The sequence below is a fragment of the Microtus ochrogaster genome, chromosome 7 (genome assembly GCF_000317375.1).
Source record: "Microtus ochrogaster isolate Prairie Vole_2 chromosome 7, MicOch1.0, whole genome shotgun sequence".
In the NCBI taxonomy this organism is placed as follows: Eukaryota; Metazoa; Chordata; class Mammalia; order Rodentia; family Cricetidae; genus Microtus; species Microtus ochrogaster.
In genome coordinates this window covers 64,703,261-64,726,525 of record NC_022014.1, presented here as the reverse complement: position 1 = coordinate 64,726,525, position 23,265 = coordinate 64,703,261, and the positions used below count along the sequence as shown (strand labels likewise).

At 48.9% G+C, this 23,265-nt stretch overlaps 1 protein-coding gene across 7 annotated transcripts in view; it reads left to right on the top strand.

Moving 5' to 3' along the window:
* Msi2 (musashi RNA binding protein 2) overlaps positions 1-23,265 on the top strand; it is a 371,618-nt gene that overhangs the window by 220,869 nt on the left and 127,484 nt on the right. For all 7 annotated transcript variants that reach the window (XM_026780518.1, XM_026780516.1, XM_026780517.1 and 4 more), the window contains exon 7: positions 16,474-16,522. In XM_026780518.1, the coding sequence (XP_026636319.1) occupies positions 16,474-16,522 (49 nt within the window). The remainder of the gene's footprint in view (positions 1-16,473; positions 16,523-23,265) is intronic.

Genomic DNA, 23,265 nt, shown 5'->3' with positions numbered 1-23,265 from the left:
TCTCCTCTCCTCTCCTCTCCTCTCCTCTCCTCTCCTCTCTCCTCTCCTCTCTCTGTCTCGTTTTTAAAATTTATTCATTTGTTTTTGAGACAGAATCTTTTTTGTGTCCCAGAATCTGGTAAAATCTGGTCTCAAACTCATGATACTCTTGCTTCATCTGTGTGCCACTACACTATGCCTCTGTCAATCTTTGTTTTATTTCTTTCTTTTAATAGGGTCTCATGTGGCCCAGACTACATGAAACAGACTATGTATTCAAGGATGGTCTTGATTCATGCATTTCTCTGGTGCTGGAATTGCAGGCTTGTGTCACTACTCCTGGTTTATGTAGCACTGGGGCTCTAACTCAGGGCTTGCTGCATACTAGACATGGACTCTACCACTGACCTGCACCCCAGCCCATAGTTTCTCTTAAGAAGACCTCTTCCAAGCTTGTGGTTTGTGCTAGATGTGTGGGCAGCAGAATAGAGCTGCCCAAGTGCTGATGAACTAGCGGAATGGAGAGGCGGGCAAGACCCCAGCATTGCCGGGCACCTGCTGAGAGAACAGCCATAGAGTGGATGCCCTGGGTTCTCACGTGCTAGTCACCTGCCTCTGCGAGGTACTGGGAAGCTATGGCCTCAGGATTTTGTAACTCGGAAAGAGACAAGAGGCCACAGGGCTCCTGCTGAGAGCCATCCCCTTAGACACAGTCCTCCAGTATAAGAACAGCATCGTTCTTGGGGCCCAGCGAGGGCACGCCTGATTCTAGTCAGCCTCAGTGCTGCCTCTGTCTTCCCAGTCTGAGTGATGGGGCAGAACACAGCTTCTCAAGGGGACTGGGGATTAATGAGCTGACATTTGAAAACTGCTTGGGAGATGAATTGGAAGTGCTAAGTATTGCTGTTTCTCGTGGAAGTCTCAAAATAACCTCGCTGAAGCTTCCTAATAAATAACTAAACATGGAGAGCGAGGGGGAATTTCAGTCGTCTGGAGAACATTTGTTTTAAGTACTTTTCTCTTGAGCGGAACGGAGGTGCCAGGAGAATTCTGAGGGCATTCATCTGCCGACATGGCTTGGTCCACAAAGGAACAGACATGGAGTCATGGAGATGCAGTACCCACTGGGGGGGTGCATGGTCCTTCCTTAACTCTAGCCCCACATGAATGCCAGTCTGAGAGACTCCCAGCAGCACTAGCAACACTGTGTCCCCAGGGCTTTTCCGGTGTTCCTATACTGTCTCCACCTTTCAGGCCTGCTTCATTCTTGAAAAGGCTCGACCACCACGGTGTCTTCCGTTCTTTCTGCCCCAGCACTTCCTTCTGCCACCATCAAGTTAGTCCTCTGGTTTAGACTTCTGCTTCAGCCTGCCTTTCCAGCCTTAGACAAGAGAGGCAGCAGCTGCGTGTTCCTCACGCGTTTGCTGGCGGTCGATTCATTCTTAAATTGGCTCTGTCCCATGAGGCTCTCCTGTCCTCCGCAGTTGCAGTCCTCTGGGGCTTTGACCCCCTTGTGTGGTCGGATTTTTCCACAGAGCTCTGTGCACAGCCCTGGGAGAGTAACACCTGGGGCTCCTGAAACCTTTATCACGGCAGGGGGAGGGTGCTGGGAGTGGCGGCTCCCATCCTTGAGCACCCTTCCCATTTCTTCGTGTCCTAATAATTTAAAGAAAATTATCTGGATTCCTTTCACATGGTTCATAAATAGCATTGTATCTCCTGCCCCTCTTGACAGTTCTCAAAACCACACAATGTGCTGAAAGCCACTGGAGCTGGCTGAGACAGGCGCTTGTTTCCATCCAATGCCTTTAGAAACAGGTCCGTGAGAGCTAGGACGGTGGCTCGTCAATAAAATACCTGCCGCGCAAATAAGAAGGATCTGAGTGCTGGTCACCCAGCACCTTGTGAAAGGTGGACGTGGCTGCACGTGTGTGCAACTCCATGTTAGGGCTGTGGGATTGAGACAGGCAGATCTCAGGAGTGGGTTCGCTGGCCAGCCAAGGTGAATCTGTGGGCTCCAGGTTCAGTGAGAGACCCTGTCTCAAAAACTAAGGTGGGGAGCCCTGGAGGACGATATCCTTGACCTCCGCCTTTGCACACATGTACCACATACTATTAACCTTATACCCACACCCATATCCATGTTTCTAGGACTGCAGCCCTCAGCACAGTCCCTGGGATTCGAGCAGGCATTACAGGCCCTCATGTCAGCTTTCCTCTGCCTCTGCTGCTTCCTTTCCAGAGGTGGGGGTGGGGGAACGGGTACCAGCCCCTGCAGCCCTGCAGCCAGTGGATGAAGCCTGCTCTAGGGTTCCATTTTTGTTTGGTGACCAGCACCCTGGGATACTGATCAGTCTTGAGCCCTTGGAGGCACACTGTCCAGGGAAGGACAGAGCCCTTGATGCTGTCCCTGTGGAGTCAGTTCCAGTACCAGAAGTGGCTCAGCCAACTTGGCACATGGATACATTCTGTAGAAGTCAATACGACATGGTCATTGTCACATGGCTCACTTGATCTTAAATTAATGGTGATCGGGAGAAAGGGGCTTACTATACTTCAATGGCTCAAAGGTATCCTAATCCCCAGGGCTGTCAAACACCTTCTGCCCTCGCCTGTGAGCCTGTGATGGTCAAAGATAGTTTCTTGAGTGTCCCATGGCTCCAGAGGCTAGTGGAGCATCTCAGCCCCATCATTCCTAATGTTTTCTTAGCTTGTCTTCAGCACTGTAGCTAGAGAAAAGAAGAAGAAGGAGGGGGGAAAAACAGATCTAAGCAATTGGACAATTTAATCAAAACCAAAAATTTAGATGAATTTGCTGAAAGTCTTCAGGAGGCATCATCACCCCAAGAGGCAGCCGTTTGAGGAAGAAACTGGGGTTCCCTTTTGTTTGTTTATAAGTTCCATTGTTGTTGAACCCTTAGGTTTGATGCCGTGAGGGTTTGTAGTGTGGCCAGGCTTACAGGAAGCATGTGTCTCTGTTGATTTCTGAGGGAGAGAAGTAAATGTATAGGGATGGACTTCCGGCTCCTCCGGTCTTTCACAGGGCATTTATAGGAACCGCTCCTGACAGTTCACCCACAGTTACAAGATTTCTCTGCTTCAGAAAGCAAACTACTGTAAAAGTTGTACAGCATATATACATGATTTGAAGGGATGGGATGAGGCAGATAGCGTCATTGGCAGCAGAGGACTGAGGGCTTCATCAGGTTCCACAGTTACCAGGGGGGTCAGGGCCGAGCCAGTAGACCTCACACAGGTGTGCTGGGTGGCCTGTCATCCTTGTTTAATTTCCTTCTCCCCTCGTCCCAATTTGAATCACTGAAATATGTTAGATTGCCTTGCGTTATTTCATTTGCCTGCTTTGTAATTCCTTCTTACCGAAAACCGATGAAAACCTTGGCACTAAAGCAAATTGACGGCTCCTGAAATGAGAACACTCTTGTTATCCTTGGAGTGTGGCGCAGAAATAAATGAAAGGAAAAGCTGCCTGTTGGGTCCTGGAGCAGCGTGAGTTGGTATTCTGTTGCTGCTTTTCCGGGTTTGATGTTGGGTACTGGACTTTCTTCTCCCTTCTTTTTCCCTTTAGGGAAGTGACAATACTCATGTAACAAGACCTAATGAGGAGTCTAGAAGTTTCCACCCCAAGGGGTCCACAGAAGGACTGTAGGGTCCTTAAGTTGATTTTATCACTTTAAAAGAAATTTACTAGGCACTTTGGGTACCTCACCCTAAAACCATAGGGGCCAACTTAAAGGTCACAGGTACACATATGGTTTGGGGCAGGTAATCCCTTTCCATACCACCGAAAGTTTCTATTATGACCATTATTAAAAAAATAATCTTCCACGCAACTTCAATTTATTTGGTAAATGAAATACCACTATATGTGTGTGTGTGTGTGTTTGCCTTATATATATTACAAAGTGCTCTTGTGTGCCTTCACCTAACTTCCCACAATTATGCTATGATCTGTCATCATAGTGTGGTGTTAAAACCAGGAAACAGTGGTAGCTGCACAGCATCGCATCATTAGTTTTTATGTGAGCTGGTGTAAGAGTGTGTGCGTGTGTGTGTGTCTCACACGCCTTTAATCCCAGGAGTCAGAGTTGGGCAGATCTCTGAGTTCCAGGCCAGCCAGGTCTATGGAGCAAGTTCCAGGAGCCAGAGTCACACTGAGAAACCCTGTCCCAAGAAACCAGAAAGAGAGAGAGAGGAGAAAAAAAGAAAGAAAAATGTTGACATGATTATTCTGCTAGCCATCGTCATACTTAGCACCATCTTGTTGCTACACACACACACACACACACACACACACACACACACACACACACACACACCCCGCCCCACTCCTAACCCTAGTAGCACAGATCTGAGCTCTGTCTCATTACAGTAATTTTGTCATTTTATGTGTTCCAGAAGTAGACTCATCCAACCTTTGGTACTGTTTATTTTTCTCAACAGCATGATTTCCTTCAAGAGACACATGCAGGTTATGTACTGTGGCTCACGTGTTTCTTTTTCATGTTGAGGAGCATTTCCATTTTAGGATGTGCCACCATTTTTTCCCCTCGCATTCCCTCTGCGCTTCTAAAATACAGTGCATGTGCATCCTTGCAGCCAGTTCATAGAGCTGGGTAAGCGTGTGTGGATTAAACTGCCCTCGCCCACACTGATTTCCCTAGGCCAGGCTGTGTGGCGATCAATACAGAGGCTGTTAATCCATGACACACCCCATTTCTGACAGATATCTGTGAGCATCTGTGGTTCTGGTGCTGGGTGCTTGATGTCTGTAGCAGACCACTGGCCACATGCTTCCCTGGATACGATGTCAATCATTTCTACCTCTCAAGGCAGATGGGAAGGTAAACAATGATCATTGTTTTCTTTTCACTCAAAAAAAAAAAAAAAACGAGCCATCCTGCAGAGCCTTCACAAGAAGGCACGGGTGGGGGTGGCGTGGAGTAGGGTTTGAACCCCAGACATTAAGGCCATGCTGGGGTTCCTGTCGCCACATCAGGTTGCCTATAGCCACAGAACCAGTAAGAGCTGGTTTGCTCCTGGGATGTGCCAAGGAGTGGGTGGGGCACCTATCTTATTCCTGTCTGCTTAGAGAAGTCCCTCCCCAAGCACCTGCCCCTTAGCCTTAGCTGCACTTGAACTTCATTCTCAGCAACATTGTGTTAGCCGTTATCTGAAGGTGTTCGGGGAATTTTAAAGAGACAATGTAGAATGTCTTTAAAAAAATAGTCACGGGGGCTGGAGAGATGGCTCAGAGGTTAAGAGCATTCCCTGCTCTTCCAAAGGTCCTGAGTTCAATTCCCAGCAACCACATGGTGGCTCACAACTATCTGTAATGAGGTCTAGTGCCCTCTTCTGGTCTGCAGGCATACACACAGACAGAACATTGCATACATAATAAATAAATAAAATATTTAAAAAAAATAGTCACTTGGCACTTCATTTGGCTAATTTTGGACACGGTTTGGGGTCAGTATTAGAACTGAGTAACCCATGGGTCTTTGGCCCAGGACTCTGGGGTGATTTTGTGACCAGGTGCCAGGGAAATTGACTTTTGGGTGCCTCCCCCCCAAAGGACAGAAAGCTGGAGCCGATTCCATTAAGACCCAGAGAGAGATTTGGGGATGAGCGATGAATGTGTGGGGTACTCACTCAGGGAATCGGTGCCCTCCAGTTCACAGAATTCTGCCTCCTGCCAACACTGGATAGTGGAGGGGTGGAAGCTGCTATTTCAGGCTTCTGGGTGCTTCTACTGCTGTGTTCAGCTCTAGCAGATCATCCCAGGGGGAAGGGAGAGGTGCTCTGTGGCCCCTGGGTCACCTCTGATGTGACTCCAAAGCCTGTAGTTCCGAAGTGATGTAGGTTCTTCTCACGTGCTCCCCCACCCCACCCAGTCCTCCCACGATCTGGCTGAATTTATCAGAATGACAAGCTGCTGGGTGTGTGTGTGTGTGTGTGTGTATGTGTGTGTGTGTGTGCTCAGAGCCTGTGGCAATTCTTTCCTTTGATCCCTGTAATCAAGGCAAGTGGATGGTTCTGGAATCCTATGGGGCCAGAGTCTGCCTGTCATCCAGCCCACAGGAAGGAAGGCCCGGTGGTGGTGGTGGTGGGGGGGGGTGGTCCTTGGCTTGAGGTATCAGAAAGCCTCAGGGTCATTTGGCTACCACATTCCTTTCACTTAGGCTCTGCAGCTATCTCTGTTGGGCAGACCAAGAAGACTCAGTAAGTACTGGTTTAATGAATCAATTCTGGCCACCTTGGCCAAGTGCTCATCTCCCTGTTTCCTCACCTGCCCTCTCCTGTATGTAAAAGAGCAGAGCAGAGTGAGGCTGGGCACACAGAAGACCCTTGCAGATGCAGACAGGCCCTAGACCCTCCATCAAGCTGTGCAGCTTCCCTCCTTGTTCTGCAGGCAGAAAGAAGTGGCACATGGCCCCAGGGATTGGAACCAGAGATTGGAACCTGGGCTTCTCAAGCCTGCAAAATGCCTCTCCTCCCCCTCCTTCCCTTCCCTGGGCGGATGGCTGCAGCCACGCTTGTCACCGTCCGAGATTGCATTGGCCACAGGAGATGTGGATGATTTTTCCATTTGGTCCTGATGTTTATTTCATGCCCATCAATATCAGCCCGTATTAGGACAGATGAGGTTCTTATTTACGGGCTGTGCATTTTCACACTTGGCAATTATAAACCCTTCCCCTGTTTGGTCAGAATCGTGCGGATCCATTTTGGCAATTAGCAGTTTAGTATTTGTTTAATGGGAATGCAAGAGACTGTTACAGCACATCAACGCTCCCCTAATGATGGGCCTCTCTCCTCCAGAGCTGGCAGGTTTGGGCCTTTTTCACGGTAGGTGAGGCCTGATGGGAGAGGTTGGAGACAGGGAGATAGGAACATTCAGTAGCCTGCCTGCCACTCCCCTCCCCCAGAGCTCACTTGCATGCATGCACGCACACACGCACTCAGCAACCGGCCCAGAAAGCGGGTACTGGATTACCAGAGCACAGCAGCCGCCACTCGAAGGAACGTCACACGAGAGGCCGTTAGGCCAGATGCCATTTCCCTGTGACAGCTGTCAGCTTGCAGCATCCAACTGCTTCTCCTCCAGCAGCTCATGCCCAACCTCTCTCTCACCGCCTCCCTTCCTTTACCTCTTCTCCACACCCTGACTCAGATCTCCCTAGAGAACACCTCCTGCCCCTCCCTGGGTGCTTGGGGGTTGCCGGAGATGAGGTCTTTGTCTACACAGCTGACAGGGAGCCCTAACTCTAACCAGAGCCTCAGAGCCTCTTGCTGACTGTGCTCTCTCTCTCTCTCTCTCTCTCTCTTTTTTTTTTTTTTTTTTTTTTTTTGGGTTTATCTGTAGCTTTGGAGCCTGTCCTGGAACTCCCTTGGTAGACCAGGCTGGCCTCAAACTCACAGAGATCCGCCTGCCTCTGCCTCCCGAGTGCTGGGATTACAGGCGTGCGCCACCTGCGCTCTCTTAAGATGGATCCTCTTGTGACTGTTCCCCCAAGGGCATGCCGATCCTGTTAGTGGGTGTTCTTTGGTGTGACCCACTTTTTAGTGTGTGTGGATGTGTGTTCGTGTTCATGATACAGCAAAAGAAGTGCTCAGAAGGTCAAGGAATTGGGCCAGCTTCACCTAGGATGAGGGTCTGCTGAACCGGAGACTCAGTGGCCATCATGTAAGCCTTCCTGCCAGCCCGAGGGTGGACGGCATGGTGTGTATTTTGCAGTGCCCATTGTCCCTAGTAGACAGCTCTCACAGGCTGAGCCCTGGATTGACTTCCAGGACTCCCATCCAGTTCCCGCTCTTGCCCTGGGACCATGGAGGACCCCAGTGATTAGCTTTAGAATTTTGCCTGCCTCAAGGAAAGGAACCTCCATGTCCTCCTGTTCCTTCAACTCTTCAGTTGTCCCCAAGATCACTTCTGACTGTTTGGGAAGCTTTTAAGGTAGCACTACCCTAAGCTCTTGGAATTCAAGAAAATGGAACAGTGAAAGGAAGCAAGAGCTAAGGGTCATACCCAGTTTCATATCCCAGCTCCACTGTTTGTTATGTGTGATATGCCAACCGAGTTCCTTAGTCTCAACAACTCTAATGTCTTCAACCTATAAAATGGGTATGATAATATCCACTACAGAGATTCTGCAAGAACTTAATAAACATTGTAAATTGCCCCTTGTCGTAAGTGATCACTACCACAACCATCACTATCCATCTTTAATTTGGAGGGGGGTGATCACTACCACAACCATCACTATCCATCTTTAATTTGGAGGGGGGTGATCACTACCACAACCATCACTATCCATCTTTAATTTGGAGGGGGGTGATCACTACCACAACCATCACTATCCATCTTTAATTTGGGGGGGGTGCATTTCATTAATAGAATCTGCATTCAGATCAGCTCAACAGGAGGTCTTGCCTGTAAGGAAACTGCCTCAAGCCAGGGAAGGGTTCTCTAGGAAACCTCATCCCTTCAGGACCCTGACAAGTGTCCCTTTGTTACGTAATTTGTAATTTCAGTCCGATGAGCTTCGGGGTTTGGTTTTACATAAGTAAAATGGAAAAGTGGGGTGATTCCGCATGGGTTAAGAACACAGAAGTAAGACAAATAGGACCGACAGAACACAGTCCTGCTTGAGAGGGGAGAATATTCTAGCCACAAGACTTACGAGCCTTTAATGAAGAGTTTGGGAAATACACTTAGTGCTTGTGAGCTGAATGGTAAAGACGTGATTAAAACAGCACATTTAATGTTACGTGTATTTTGCCACATTTTAGAAATAGGATATGGAAGAAACCAAGAGGTCTCGTTTCCTACTATTCAGTGGAGATTCAAGTGTGAATCAAAACAAACAAGTCCTCGGGGACTGGTATAAGCCAGAGTGTTGGACTTCTGGAATTGAACCAGCAGCAGTGACTGGAACAGAAGCCGTGAGGGCACCTCTGTTGCTGGGACCTTCCAGGGTGAATGCGCAGAGCAGTGGCAGAGAGGTCGCTGGACCACAGCTGGGGAGGCAAGAATCTCGACGAGGCAGAGGGGCAGAGGCTTGAATCCCTGAGACCAGCATGACAGTCACGGGCTCTTGTGAGACCAGCACCGGCGTGACAGTCACGGGTTCTTGGCAGCTCTGGGATGAGCAATGGGAAAGCTGGGGTTCAGAGTGTTGATGGTAATCTCTTCCTCATGGGCTGATACGAAGACCAAGGCTATGATAACCCTGTGGAAATATGAAGAGGAAGAGGAAGCTTTGGTTTCATTAGATTGTCTTAAAAGTTCTGGGGTCGGGGCTGGGAATGTAACAGCCGCTGAGAGTGCTTGCCTAGCATGCAGGAGGTTCCGTCTTGTGAACTAGAAATGGTGTCGGAAGCCTCTAATACCAGCACTTAGAAGGTAGAAGGATCGAGAGCTCATGGTCATCCTTGGCTGTGTAAGTGTTCAAAACCAGCCTAGGATGTATTTTGAGACAGTGTCTCAAAAATACAATGCTAGATTCGGTGGTTGGTCCTTCTGGCTACTTTAGAACAAAATCCTGATTTTCATAGACTAAGACCAGAACAAAAAACAGGGTGCATGCTTGTCTCTGTGTCCAGCACCCCACCCCTGGGCAGCTCAAGGCCCACTAGTACCAAGCTAGCTTATTTTTAAGACATCTGCTCTGAGTCAGGCGCCTCCCACTACATTTAACCATTTAGAACAGGGGTTCTGTGCCTTTAAGAACACAGATCACTAGGGAGCTTAAGAGGCCTTCTGTAGGGTGCCCTACAATAGTAAGCCCTAGGAAACCTTAACAAGCCAGAGGGGGTGGCTTAGGCAACAGGTGTTCAACAGCCCTCCAGGTGCTACCAGGAGCAGCAGTCAAGGCTAAAACCACAGATACAAATTACAGCGTGAATTTAATGGGGTGTTCCGGGCTGCACCCTCTGCCGCCTGCTCTCTCTCTGTCAGTGGTTAACACCACCGCCCCCTTTGTATGCTGAGAAGGTCAGCATCAGAAAGGGACATAATTAGGAGCCACTTTAGTCTAGACACAGCGATTGGAGCATAAGTGACCCACACTTGACACAACACAGGTTCTAGCGCCAGGTCCTAGGCTTCAGAGCCTTGAATTTATAGAGCATAGTAAGGCCTCTAACCCCTATGGGCTCTCATATCACCAGTCCTGCATTTACGGGTGTTGATGTAAGCTAACCATTGAAGCATCCACGTGGGAGCAGGAAGAGAAGGCTAAGGGCATTTGTTCTGGGGCGCATTGGAAGAGAGGAGGTTTCTCCTCTTCCTTTCCCCTCCTTGAATCTGGCCAGTTGATTTAAGGACCATTTGAAGTGTGGTTTCTTGCTTTGTTCTTGATAGGTATGATGTGTGGGTGTGAGTGCCGGGGTCCTGGGAGGAGTAGGGACTGTGTTGACCACAGCAAAGTTCTGGAACAGCCTCACAGAGCTGTTTTCAAAGGCAAACAGTTTTCAGTGGTGGATTTGATGCTCCCAGATGTCGTCTCTTTCCTGTTCCCCTTCTTCCCCAGCATCCTCTATGACCTGCCATCTGCATCCTCTGTGGAATCCTCACCCTTGGATCTTAGAGGTCATCTCATACAATTTCCTCCTTTGTTAGCTACTACCAGGGGACAAAGAGGGAGGCACCTTGAACTCCCCGAGACCCTGTGAATCTGGGATGGGAACCTGGGCCCGTCCTGGACTCCGTGCAGCACTGGTCAGTCTTTCTCATCTGCACCTGGCCCCCGTGGAGTCAATACTGCGACTCTTTGATCTTTAGCCCTCTCCTGGGAGCAAGTTTTCCATGCCCTCAAATCAGGTTGCCTTTTCTCAGCGGTTCCCCACCCCAGGAAGTTAATTCTGTGAAGTTCCCGGCAGAGCAGGCAGTCCAGACGGCTGAGGTCAGTTAACCAGACAAAGAAAGCTTGTGACTTCCCTTTGCATGGGCATCTCTGCATTGTGACTCTAAAGGTTGCTTGTTCAATCACCATGAGCTGGAAAAAGTAAAGTTTAAACTTTCGATACAGTCAGTACCATCTGACCACTTCAGAATCACCCAACAAAACTGTCTGGCTCATATCAAATCTTTGAGGCATTTGAAACAGGGTTCGCTCATTGATTAAAGAAATCGGGGTTAAGATGACTTCCCCTGCTGACTTTGAGTAATGATTCCTGTGTGTTCATGGTGCTCATTTGGTGAGAAACATGTTGCTGTCTTCTCTTGGCCTTTCTAGGACCTAGGTGTTTACCCTTGCTGCTGGGATAAAGCTTAAAAGCAGAGATCCTTACACACCCTAACACCCTAATACTTGTGTCCGTCTGAAAGGCTCCATTTGCTGTGTGGAACCTGGTGGCTCACTACTTGACCCTCATTTCAGCATTTTTCCTTCTTCTGCCCCCCCCCCTGCCTTTGTTTGCTCTTTGGTGTTATTTAAAACCCCATCTTCTGAATGCAAGGTGTTCTTTTCGAGTTACTTATTTACTCGTTTGGAGGAAGGGATTATGGATGTATTTTCTAGTGTTACAAGAATGCTGTGTGACAAGCTGCAGAACCTCAGTGGCAGACAGTAGCTGCTGTCTAGGGTACACTGGGAGTAGTTTACTGATCTTACTGGTCTCACCTGGGTCTCAGCTGTGGAAAATGGGGAAAGATGTTCTTCGCCCTGTGTGCCTCATTCTTTAATGCATGTGCCCAGGCATATCCCTCATGGTGATGGCCAAGGTCCAAGAAAGAACAAGTGGAAGCATGTTGAGTTGCTCCAGGCCAGGCCCCTAACAGATACACTCTTCTCTTCAGCTCATTTTATTGGCCAGGTCCTGTTTGAAGGGATGGGGAAATAGGCTTTTTCGCTTTGGGGAGAGAAACTACAAAATTACTGGGTGTTGGGTCATTAATGTGACCTGTCCAATAGAGCTGTGGGACCTTCCTCTTGATTGTATATAGGCTGATGTGTAGTCAGAAGTTTCTGTCCTGCTTGGTCCCACAGCCATTCAGTCCAAAGAAACACACAGAGGCTTGTATTAATTATAAACTGTTTGGCCTATTAGCTCAGGCTTATTATTAACAAGCTCTTACAGATTAAATTAACCCATAATTCTTGTCTTTGTTTAGCCACATGGCTTAATACCTTTTCTCAGTAAGACTTTCTCCTCTTGTTTCCTCTGCATCTGACTCGTGACTGACTCCCTGCCTTTCCTCTTCTCAGAATTCTCCTAGTCTGGTCGCCCTCCCTATACTTCCTGCCTGGCTACTGGCCAGTCAGAGTTTTATTAAATTAATGAGTGGCAAATCTTTACAGTGCACAAGAGCATTATCCCTCAGCACTGAAGGTTTGCAAGTAGGAAGTGCCTGAGACGTGCAGGGTGTGTAGAAGTAAATGAAGCCGCCACTAGCTGGATTTTTAGGTTAAGACTGGGTTGACCAAGCCTGATGTGGAATGTTAGCAAATGTTTAACTGCTACAAAGAAAGTTTGCATCATGTGGGCTAATGCTGGCTTCATTCTGTATTAGTGCAGGGGCAGGTTAAGAAACCTTTCTCCACGTCAGCTTTTCCTCTGCTGTTTCCACTGTGAACTCCTCAGGATGTTAGATGACCAGGCGCAAGCAGAGGAGGGGCTGGATGGGAGTATACTTGCTAGAGGTTGCTTTCTGCCCTAAAGTATATTCACACCCTTTCTGTTCCGGGCCCTCATTATTCAAACAGTAGGGTGGGGAAGAGGCCACAGGCCAGTAGGAATACCTATGGGATCGGGAACCTCAATAGGTACACAAATCCTAGGGTGCCCTGAGGGGTCTGTGGACCACCCGCCTCTGAGCAAATCTCATATGTCCAAGAGACCCTTGGTGCTGCTCTCCTTTCGTTGATAGCCTTACCTTGCTGAGCGAGATTTACTGGAACCTTCCACAGCCAGAAACTCACATGCTAGATCTTCCAGGCTCAAGTCAGAGAGCATCCCTTCCCAGCTGTCTGACCTGAAAGTTTTATGATCTTTCGTTTCCATTTCTAAAGGTAGGCTACCTTGGGTCATTACTAGAGACTTTTTGTGGTTGGGATAAACTTTTCTCCCAAACAGGCCAGGCTCACACCAGGGCTTGGGACAAAGCCACCTAAGGTTGAGACACCTCATCTTCATGTCTTCTCCCCTCTCTCCTTCAGGGGACTCCCAAGACTAGTTAGGTGCCTTCTCCAGTACAAAAAAAAAAAAATCTGTGAGGTAGCATGCCAAGACATTGTCCCCACAAAATGTTGGCTCTAGGGCCATGTCCCTCAGTGTTTCACAGGCTTAATGATGTCTTCTTCCTGAGGTCAGAACATCATCACACTATAACCCCAACTCCACACCCATCTTCTTAGCCCTTCTTGGAGGCCTATGACCACACAGCCAACCCCTTTGTATCAGTTTCAGGTGCACACCTATGTACAATGGCTCCTGTGGAACATAGAAGCTGAAATTGTTACCAGTTGGCTGGCTCTGGCGCTGATACCAGTCATCTCCACTGTGCCCCATATTTCTCCTTACCAGAGACTTGCACAGGCCGCTTCTGTTTGATTCTCCTAGAACCGTGAGAACCAGGCCCGTATGTGAGGCTGCGGTTTTCATTCTATTCAGCCTTTGTGTATTCAAATTCTCCTGGTTTCGGCTCTTGCTGTCCTGCCAGATTTCCATCGCATTGATGGCTTCTCTGAATTAATAAGTGTTTTGCAACCCCTGAAAAGTTTCCCCCCCAACCCTCAGGACTGGGTCTTATCCACATTGATCCCCCTCCCACTTTCTCTTTCTCTCCAGCTACTTCTTAGATGTTGTATTTTCTAAAGTGTTAATAGAATTCTTCTTGCACCCTGACACTTTATCCATTCAGGAGGTCTTCGAGAGTCCCATTGTACAGCTGGACTGCGTGGAAAAGAGCCCTATTCTCTACAACAATGCTTGCCCCCAAAACACACACACAGATCCCCCCTCCCCACACTCACCAGGGTGAAGGGAATGTGGAGGGTACAGAAGAAAGCAGGCAAACTTAGCAAGGAGAAGCAGGGAGCCAATTACAGACTGCTGAAAGACAGGGTTTTTTTTAAATTTTTTTAATTCAAAATATTTATTTCCTACGGGGATCTGAATTTCAGTACGAAGACATGGCCAACACAGAAGGGAGGCTGTTTCCTTCGCTGCTAGGCATTTTCAGTTCAAGATCAGGATTTGGCAAACAGCTCAGAAAATGTGGAGATGGGTGCACAGAAGCAGATGCTGCATTTACCTGCACTCTCCACAGGCCTTACCCCCTACCCACACCCACACCCCAGGCATCTGAATTCTTCTGGCATCCCCAGGTCTGAGTCTGAGATGCCATATGCTGGAGTGTGACTGCTTTGTGTACAAACACACCGGTTGATCTTATGGTGGTTTGCTTGGTTGGTGCATGGGAGGCGTATGGCCTCAGCAGGTGTCTGGGGGACTCTTGAAGCCTGCCAAGGCCTGGGTTCCAGGAACAGCCCAGGGAAGGAGGCCCTGTTCAAGTGATCTCAAACTAGCATTACCTCTCCTGCCAGCTGGTGCCTGGGAGGGGAGGGGGGGCAGCTCCCTGCTGGAGGAGTTGCCAGGCAAGGCTACCCTCCCCACAGCAAATGACTGCAGGAGCGGGGACACCAGAAGGGTGAGGCCCCAGGAGCCTGTTTGTTCAGCCTGGGTTGCTTAGCAACAAAGGGAGCCCTGCCTTCAGAAGGATGTTGAAGTGAGGCCGAGCTCTTCCAGAATGGCTTGCCTACCTCTCCCATTCTTGCCTGAACTTCACTCTGCCCACTATTGTAGGTGGTAGAATCTAGAAAAATGGATTCCGTTTGTCCAGAGGCACCGTTTTAAAGCTCATTTCATTGTTTCACCCAGGAGGAGTGAGAAATGAATAGCCTGTGATTCCTCTTGAGGTGGCTTAGCTGAAGTGCCACCCCCGACACACACACACACACACACACACACACACACACACACACCTCACAGCTTGCTTGTGAGCCTTTGAACATAAGTGAGTGCTAAGATCGTTCCAGCCACATCCACACACCCCGACTTCTGCAAGCAGAGTCTTCTGGCTAACAGTTGTGTAGCTGTGCCATTGGGTTGTTTTCTGCCTCCAATGTTAGGTGCAAAGTACATGGAGAGAGCTGCCACTTCTCCCTGGCGAAACAAGTTTTCTCTGGGATAAATGTGTGTCTTGTGGTCTAAAGGATTAGATCTACAAACGACAGGAGTGAATTCCGAGGCTGTATGTAGGTTGTCGGTGGTTTCTTGAGATCTGAATGGAATCCTACTGCTAGAAGTGCCCAAGAGTTGCAGGGCATGAGAGAAGACAGACCCCTAGCATCTGTGCATCTGTGTGCCATGTGCTAAGGCTGCCATAGCAAAGCACCACAGGCTGGAGAGGTTCAACAACCAAAATAGATTTGTCTCATGTCTGTTTATTTGGGAAGCCAGAAGTCCAAGATTGAGGTGAGGCAGGGTTGGTTTCTCCTGAGGCCTTGTTGACCTATGGTTTCCCGTCCCTGTGGGTCCCTGCCCTCACATCCCCATTGGAGAACACCATTCGTATTATTAGGCCCACCCTAATGACCTCATCTAAATTTTGGGTGGAGAAGTGGCCTGGCAACTAAGAGCACACTTAATTGCTGTTGCTAAGGATCCAAAGTGGGTTTCCCAGCACCCAGTCAAGCACCTCAGAACTCCCTGTAACTCCAGTTCCTACGGATTCAACACCCTCCTTTTGTTCCTACAGGCGTCCGCACACACGCACACAGTGCATACAGACACAGGTGCATACACATAAATAAAAATTTAAATCTTTTTAAAACTAAAGCACCCAGTCCACCTATATGGTACTAGAAATTAGGGCTTCAGTCAATGAGTTTTAGGGAGCATGGGTCAGCCAGTGAGAGGGAGACTGCTGAAGTCTGTTGTTTATAACTGAACAAACTAAGCATTCGTCAGAAGAGACGTAGGTTAGGGCCTCTTGCTCTGTGGAATGCTGGCCAGTTGTCCTGATGTAGTGACCTGGGTGGAATATTTGTACAACTGAAAAGCCCCAAAATAAACAAATAAATAAATAAATAAAGTTCCACAAATAATATAACATAAACAATTCTAAAAGAGGTATGGATTTGTTTAATTATACAGGGAGGGGGCAGTGTATTCGTTAACATAGGTGCCCACGGATACTCTCCCCATACACACTCTAAAGGGAACTATACTGTATGTTAACTAAGGTTATGCCAAGTAGACGGTTTTGTTTTTATTTTCCCTTTTACAAATATTTTCTATTTAAGGTACTCTTACTTCAATGATGGGAACCCTCTCCCTCACCTCGCACAGTCTGGGTTTCTAATATTGGTAATGGAAATCACCTCTCTTCCCCCCATGCAATCTGTGTTTGTAATGTTGTCTGTGTTTCGTGAGAAGTCCTGACGCAGCCTCTCTTCTCTGTTTCAGGTGGAGGATGCGATGCTGATGTTTGACAAAACCACCAACAGGCACAGAGGTAAGATGGCCCCAGCGAAAGGAAACTGCCCCTTCGTTCTCTCCCAGCGTCCAGCCCTTCTCGCCTCCTGTCCCACTGACCAAAGAGCTAAGGAAGAATCAGGAACCAGCAAGTGGACATAGCCATCTGTGGGAGGGATGGATGTTAATAACAGAGGGCCACCATAGCAAGCATCCAGACACCAGACAGCGCGAACCCTCTCGGCTAGGGAACTCCAGCTGAACTGAGCGGCCGTGTCCAGCACATTCCTTAACTTACCTTTCTCGTCCTGGCTCTCTTAGCGCCTGGCCAACCTCAGCACTCAGTTCAGTGATCCTAGTGGAAATTACTCATGGTAATTACTCAATCGGACTGTCAGTTTGCATCGATGGAGGTAGCTTAGGAGGCAGACTGTCAACCTACAGGACGAGCTGGAGGAGTCGGGAAAACCTCGTCTTGAATCTGTTCACTGATTACAGCGATTGCAGATTTGAAAATGTCCCATCAGCCTCCCAGTGCTTAGGGGACATCTATTCTTATTTGTTCCTCCTGGTCAATCGATGTTGTAGGAAACGGGTCTTACTCAATCTGGGGTCCACAAACCTTTGAACTGATTTACAGTGTTTGAGCTTTGCCTAGGAGTGGAACTCTCAGCAACTCTACCTGCCAGCAAAATATGTGAAAATCATTGATTTGAATAGGAAAATGGGAGGAATCTGAACCATCTGAGGGCAAAGTCAGAGGACGCTGTGATAGTGCTCTGTGCTCCAGAAGCACCGTGTTTCTGGGGTTCTTATTAGTAGGGTGTTAATGAGCAGTGCTTCTGAAGAAGGGTGGCAGGAAAGGGTGTGGGGCGTTCTCCAGGGAAGGAGCCCCGAGCCAACCCAGAGTTTCCTTGCCACATCTATTGCATTTAGCTGTTTCTCCCGTTGTTTACATTCCGGCTGTCACCTGTGATTAGAAGCAGTTACCCCGCGGTGACTGAATCTCCTTCCTGTCTGGGGCAAGCAGCGGAGTGAAAGGGAGGGAGAAATGAAGCAGGGCTGGGGAGAGACCTGCACATCCTGCCCTAGTGTGCCTGGTAACCCAGCTTTCAGCGGCTTTCTCAAGAATGGAAGGTTGAGCACTGGGTGGATAGGGCAGGGTAGAGGACAAGGAGAGAGGCGAGGAGACAGAGCTGGAGGGATGGAGGGTAGGGTGTGCCCATGATGTACTATTTGTGATCGTTTTCTGTCATCATCGGCTTTGTCTCTGGTGTTACAGATGTCTAAATACCACGCTGGGCATGGTAGCCACAAGCTTGTAGTCTCCTTTCCTCAGAATGCTGACATATAAGAGTCAACCTGGGCAACATAGAGACTCTGTCTGTAGAAAGTAAACATAGATGGTCTGGGGAAACAACGCAGGTTAAGAGAGCTGGCTACTGTTTCAGAGGCAACAGTTCACTTCCCAGCACCCACCTCAGGTGACCGCCTACCACCCCAACAACAACAACCCCAGTTAGTCCAAGGAGAGGCAAGGCTTATAGCCTCCATGGGCATATGTACGACGTATATATGACACAGACACACAAACAGATGCATAATTTTTAAAACTGGAGCCAATGCACCATTTCCTTGTGTCTCTCATACTTTGATATCCACAGCCATCCTGGGACTCAGAGAGTTGTGAGTTTGGAGAAATTACTGCACATTTTTGTGCTTCCTCCGTGTCTCCATTTATAAAACGAAAGTAGTAACCACAGTGTCTGAGGGATTTTTGGTCCTGTGGTAAGACCCCACGTCCGAAAGCACCTTGGAGAGGAAAGGGTTTATTTCAACTTACACTTCCACATCAGTCTGTCGTCAAAGGAACTCAGGGCAGGAACCGAGGCAGAGACCCTGGAAGGACACTGATGACTGGCTTCTTTCTCCTGGCTGTCTTAGACTGCTTTCTTGGCCCAGCTGCCTAGGGGTGGTACTGCCTGCAGTTAGCTCAGTGTCCCTACACCAGTCGTTAATCAAGAAAATGCCCCGCGGACTTGCCTACAGGCAGCCTGACAAGGAAGGCATTTTCCCCTCTGAGGCTGCCCTTCCTAGAAGACTCGAACTTGTGTCAAGTGGACTAAAAACCCAACCAGGTCAAGTACTTACTTTACTAGTGTTGTTTGGCAAGCGTAAGGCGAAGCATAAGTGTGCGTAAGTGTTAGATCTTATGATGACTATCTTTACCATTCTGTGGCTGAGATACCAAGGCCCAGGAGAGAGATATTCTGAGTCCCCACGAAGCTTCCAGCCCAAGGCTACTGATTCCAGACTCTTTCTATGTGTGCCCAGAGGGGAACAGGTTTTTCTGGGTGAGTGATTCCATCTGCTTGTGTTCTCAGAAGTCATTGTCAGAACTCAGTATCCCAGGAGGTTGCTGGGCCATGTCATGGTGACTATGTCCTTTTCTTATTTATGTCAGGGTCTAAGGTCAAATCGAGGAACCATAGCACAATGAGTTACTTTCTAAGCTGTGTGTGTGTGTGTACTCGTGTGTATGTGTGTGTGTGTACCCGTGTGTGTGTGTGTGTGTGTGTGTGTGTGTGTGTGTGCGCGCACCCACATGTAGGACATGGCGAGAAGCTTCATATGACTGGGCACTGGGAGAGGTGAGATCTGGCCTCAGAGAATGTGCCTGGGAACATCTTCCCTGTGAGGACCAGGGTGCGTCGCTTTGGTTTTTCAGAGGAAAGACCCGACAGCCTAGCATGCAAAGATAGGGTTGTGTTCCTTCTGTGAGTGGGAGTTTGAGCATTGTTAGGAGATGGAAGGAGGTCCCACCAGATTCACGACATCTTTGCTAGTGAGTCCAGACATCTGGTGGGCTCTGGGGGCTGGGGAGAGGGCAGAGCCCCGGTGTTTGGCATCCAGATCCCCTGCCAGAGGTTCAAACCCCTGTAGCAGATGCAGGCCCGACTCTGGTTTGTTGAGTCTCTGAACAGGTCTGATGATGAATCTCAAAGCAACCACAGGGCCCTGAGATGAGGTGGGAATCTCTGAATGGGGGCCACACGAGAGTGCGCAGGCTGCATAGCCAAGAAGCTGATCTGGCAGTGTAGCAGGAAGGCGGTATCTGTTGCTTTAGCCTCTCTAGTGTATTTTCTGTGTAGTTAGGAACTTTTGCCCATACATGTTTTTCAATCTCCAAACAGCCCAGAAGGTTCTCTTGGGCTGAATGCTAGCAATAGGGTAGTGCCTGCATTTGGAGCATTTAGGAAAGTGAGAAAAACCTTTAAATCTGAGCAGCAGCACGGGTCCTGTCTGCCAACATCGTTCCCACACCCCAGGCATGGTGGAGCATGCCTTGGGATTGGGTGATATAAGCTCAGGAAAGAAAACTGGCGCTGGCACCTCACCCTCGCCTCCTCAGCTTCCTGCCTCCCTTCTTCTGGAGGGGAAAGGGTGACCGCAGCAGAAGGTGAGGACTCCTCTCTCCTCACACTGCCTCCAGCTCTTATCTTAAAGTGCCCAGCCTGGCCATGAGCCCCAGCTGTTATCACTGCCTGGTTGGATATCTCAAGTCTGTCACCCGCCCTGTTGGGTAGGGAGCCCAGGCTGTGCCTTGTCCCTGCTCCCAGGAACATGGACCTCTCCGTGTATCAGGAGCCACAGCTGCTCAGGGAGACTGAGGTATGGACTTCTGAGGCCCATGGACTGGGCTCACTTGGGCCATTCTCGCTCTTAGGAAACAGAGATCAAGTTAATTGCCACTCTATTCATAGACCCCTGTGGTCCATGTAGAGAAGGGATGAACCTGAGCCATATCTGAGTGACTGTTGACTTCTGTCCACTAAAGGACCAGCCTGGTAGCCCTAATGGCGTGGGAGAGAAGCCAGGGGATGAGAGTTTAGACCCTGCCTCCCAGTGGAGCTAGGCAGTATGGGAATGTTCTCATCTTACCCCTAGATAAAGCTGGTCTTCCTCTAGCTTTAAGCCCCACCCCCACACACCTGGGGAGGGCAGAGGTCCCTGGGGGTTCACTTTCCACCATTGCAGTTTCTTTCTCCAAGAATATGGGAGGGAATTGAGGCTTATTAGGAAGAGTCCTTGACTGGGGGTGGCTAGAGGGAGAATCTGGCCTATGATGACGTCAGAGATGAGGAGGTCCATCCCTGTCCCAGGTAGGACTGGGCATCATCTCTGTATCCACAGGAGCCATCCAGGAATATTTTCCATCCAGGAACTTGTGTCCTCTTGGCTCTCTTCTGCTGAGGCAATTTGAGAGGGGACATCTTGGGGGTACTCCCAGCAGCCCGAGAGGCAACATGTAGAGGATGTCTGTCCTTCCTTTCTGAAAGGGGCACGGGTATCCTGTCTCGACACCCGCCCTGATTGCACGGTCAGAGATCCATGGCCATTCTTAATGGGCTACGTCCATCATCTCAGTAGACGCAGCCAACGCTGCGCGAGTATGGGAGCCAGCACAAGGACTGCGTGTGACAAATAGTCATAGGCGAACTGAGCTGCCCAGGGATGCACCCAAGCAGTAGCAGAACTGAGACCTTCCCTCGGCCTATGTGACCTGCAGCCCAAGCTCACGGCCACTCTGCAGGCCTTGTACCAAGCAGCTCTGCACACGGGAGAACCAGCCAGGGCTTAGCCTGCTTTCACACAGTTTGCTCCCTGCTCCCTGCTCACCACCCTTGTACCTCCCTTGTTGTCCATACTGCTCTTCGCTTTCAGATGGACAAACTGAGTCACATGTGGTGGGAGCAGAGAGCCATCTTTGTTCCTGCCTGTCATTGTAACCCCTGGTCTTCCATGAGATGATCTGTGTCCCGGGGGGGGGGGGGAGAGAGAGAGAGAGAGAGAGAGAGAGAGAGAGAGAGAGAGAGAGAGAAAGGCCTTTTCAATTTTCTCAGAGTCATTTCATTTGCTCTCTAAAGCTTGTTAGCGGTAGCCGGGGAAAATGCCGGGCAGATCATCAAAGGGTTTAATCACTGGGGGCAAGTTTGTTGCTTTCTCCTTGCAAATGGCAGATAAAATCTTAAGCTCGCATTAGGTATTGATCCCAGGGTGGGGCTGGAGCAGACACCTGAGGGAGAAGTGAGGGAGAAGTAAGGGAGGCGACCGGACTCTGTTCTTCCAGTTTGCTCTTTTGCTGGCAGGAGGCTGAGAATCAGGGGAGAGGCTAGCTCAGCTCTCTTTCTGCGTCTCCACAGTTCAGGCCTGTAGAAAGTGTGGAATGTGGGCTGCTGAAGTTGAATCTACCTTCCTCTCTTTCCAAGGGAACAGAACCCCCAGCGTGAGGGTTATTCCAGGGAAACCTTAGCTGACCCTTCCTGTGACTTCAGACCCTGGGCTCCTGAACTCCTGGGTCCCTCCAGGGAAAGAGCTGGACAGCTGGGGTCCCTTGTGGGAAATGAATGGGGTGTCTGAAAGCCAGGAGGATTGGCTAGAGAGGGAATAGTTTCTGGCCCTGGCGATCCCTTTGGCTGCCATTACCCAGCAGGCCTGTTTGCTGTGGAACATTGCCAGAGGCAAAGGAACAGGATCCACTGAGAGCAAAATAGAGATTAGCTTGATGGATGACTTTTCCCCACAGCTAGCAGTCACTTATAAATGCAATGCTAATGACTTTGGAGAGAAACAACCATTCCATACAGCCATTGCCCCACCAAAAGGGCCCTTCCCTGGCACCAGCCACATCAGGTCTTCAGAGCAGAGAGGTCCTGTCCCTGGGCGACACACTTTATCGCAACTGGAGAGGTACAGGGTGGGCAGAGCCAGCCAGAGGCAATTGCTTTGGGCCAGCTCACCTCAAGGCTGTTGGATCCAGACCTTGGCTCTTTTCTCAAAGCTTGCTCAGTCTCCATCCCAAAAGCAGTTGGCCCAAGTTTAAGGTCTCTGTAATTTGCGTAAGCAGTTTATTTATTAAAATGATGCCAGGAAAATGTAACCGAAGCTGTGATAGAAGATAATGCTTTTCTGAGGAGAGAAGAAAAAAAAAAAAAAACACAACAATTCTTAATGTCTTGAAAACCTGCCAGATACTCACTTTTGAAATTGACCTCTCAATTCCAGATTGACTCTTTTATATACACCATATAAAGATGATTAAGAATGGTACTGTAATTATTTGTTTATTGATGCCTATTTGTCGGGGAAAAAACCCAGAGGCGTGTAAAATGAGGGTCACAGAGACATAAATGCTATTAATTTTTTTTTTAGCCTACAATAATGAGCCCCTGTACTCAGGAGGCTGAAAGAGAAGGAGTATGTGTTCCAGGCCAGCCTGGGCTAAGGACGTAAACCTCGTTTTGAGAAGAATAAAAATAAAAGTATCACTCCGTTAGTGTGTGATGCCAAGCAAAATGGAAAGATGATTGCTCTTTCCCTTATACGATTTTAGAATTGATTTTATTTACCTGTGGGGAGAGAGTAGGCTTCACCAGCCTCAAGTATGACTTGGTCTTTAAGCAGGATGTTTGGCAAAGAGGCCAAGTCTGGGAGGAGGACTGTTAGATGGGTGGGGGCTGAAAACATGATAAGAATGAGTAATGTCTCAGCTGGCGCTGACATTTATTAAAACATGACAGGGTGTTTTACTAGTGCCCACCTGTGGGGTCTAGAGCAAGACCTGCCTGTTGGCCTTGCTAGAATTATGACGGTCATATTTTCCTACCTCTCTTTAAAATTTTGATTGATTTCTCTCTCTCTCTCTCTCTCTCTCTCTCTCTCTCTCTCTCTCTCTCTCTCTCTCTCTGTGTGTGTGTGTGTGTGTGTGTGTGTGTGTGTGTG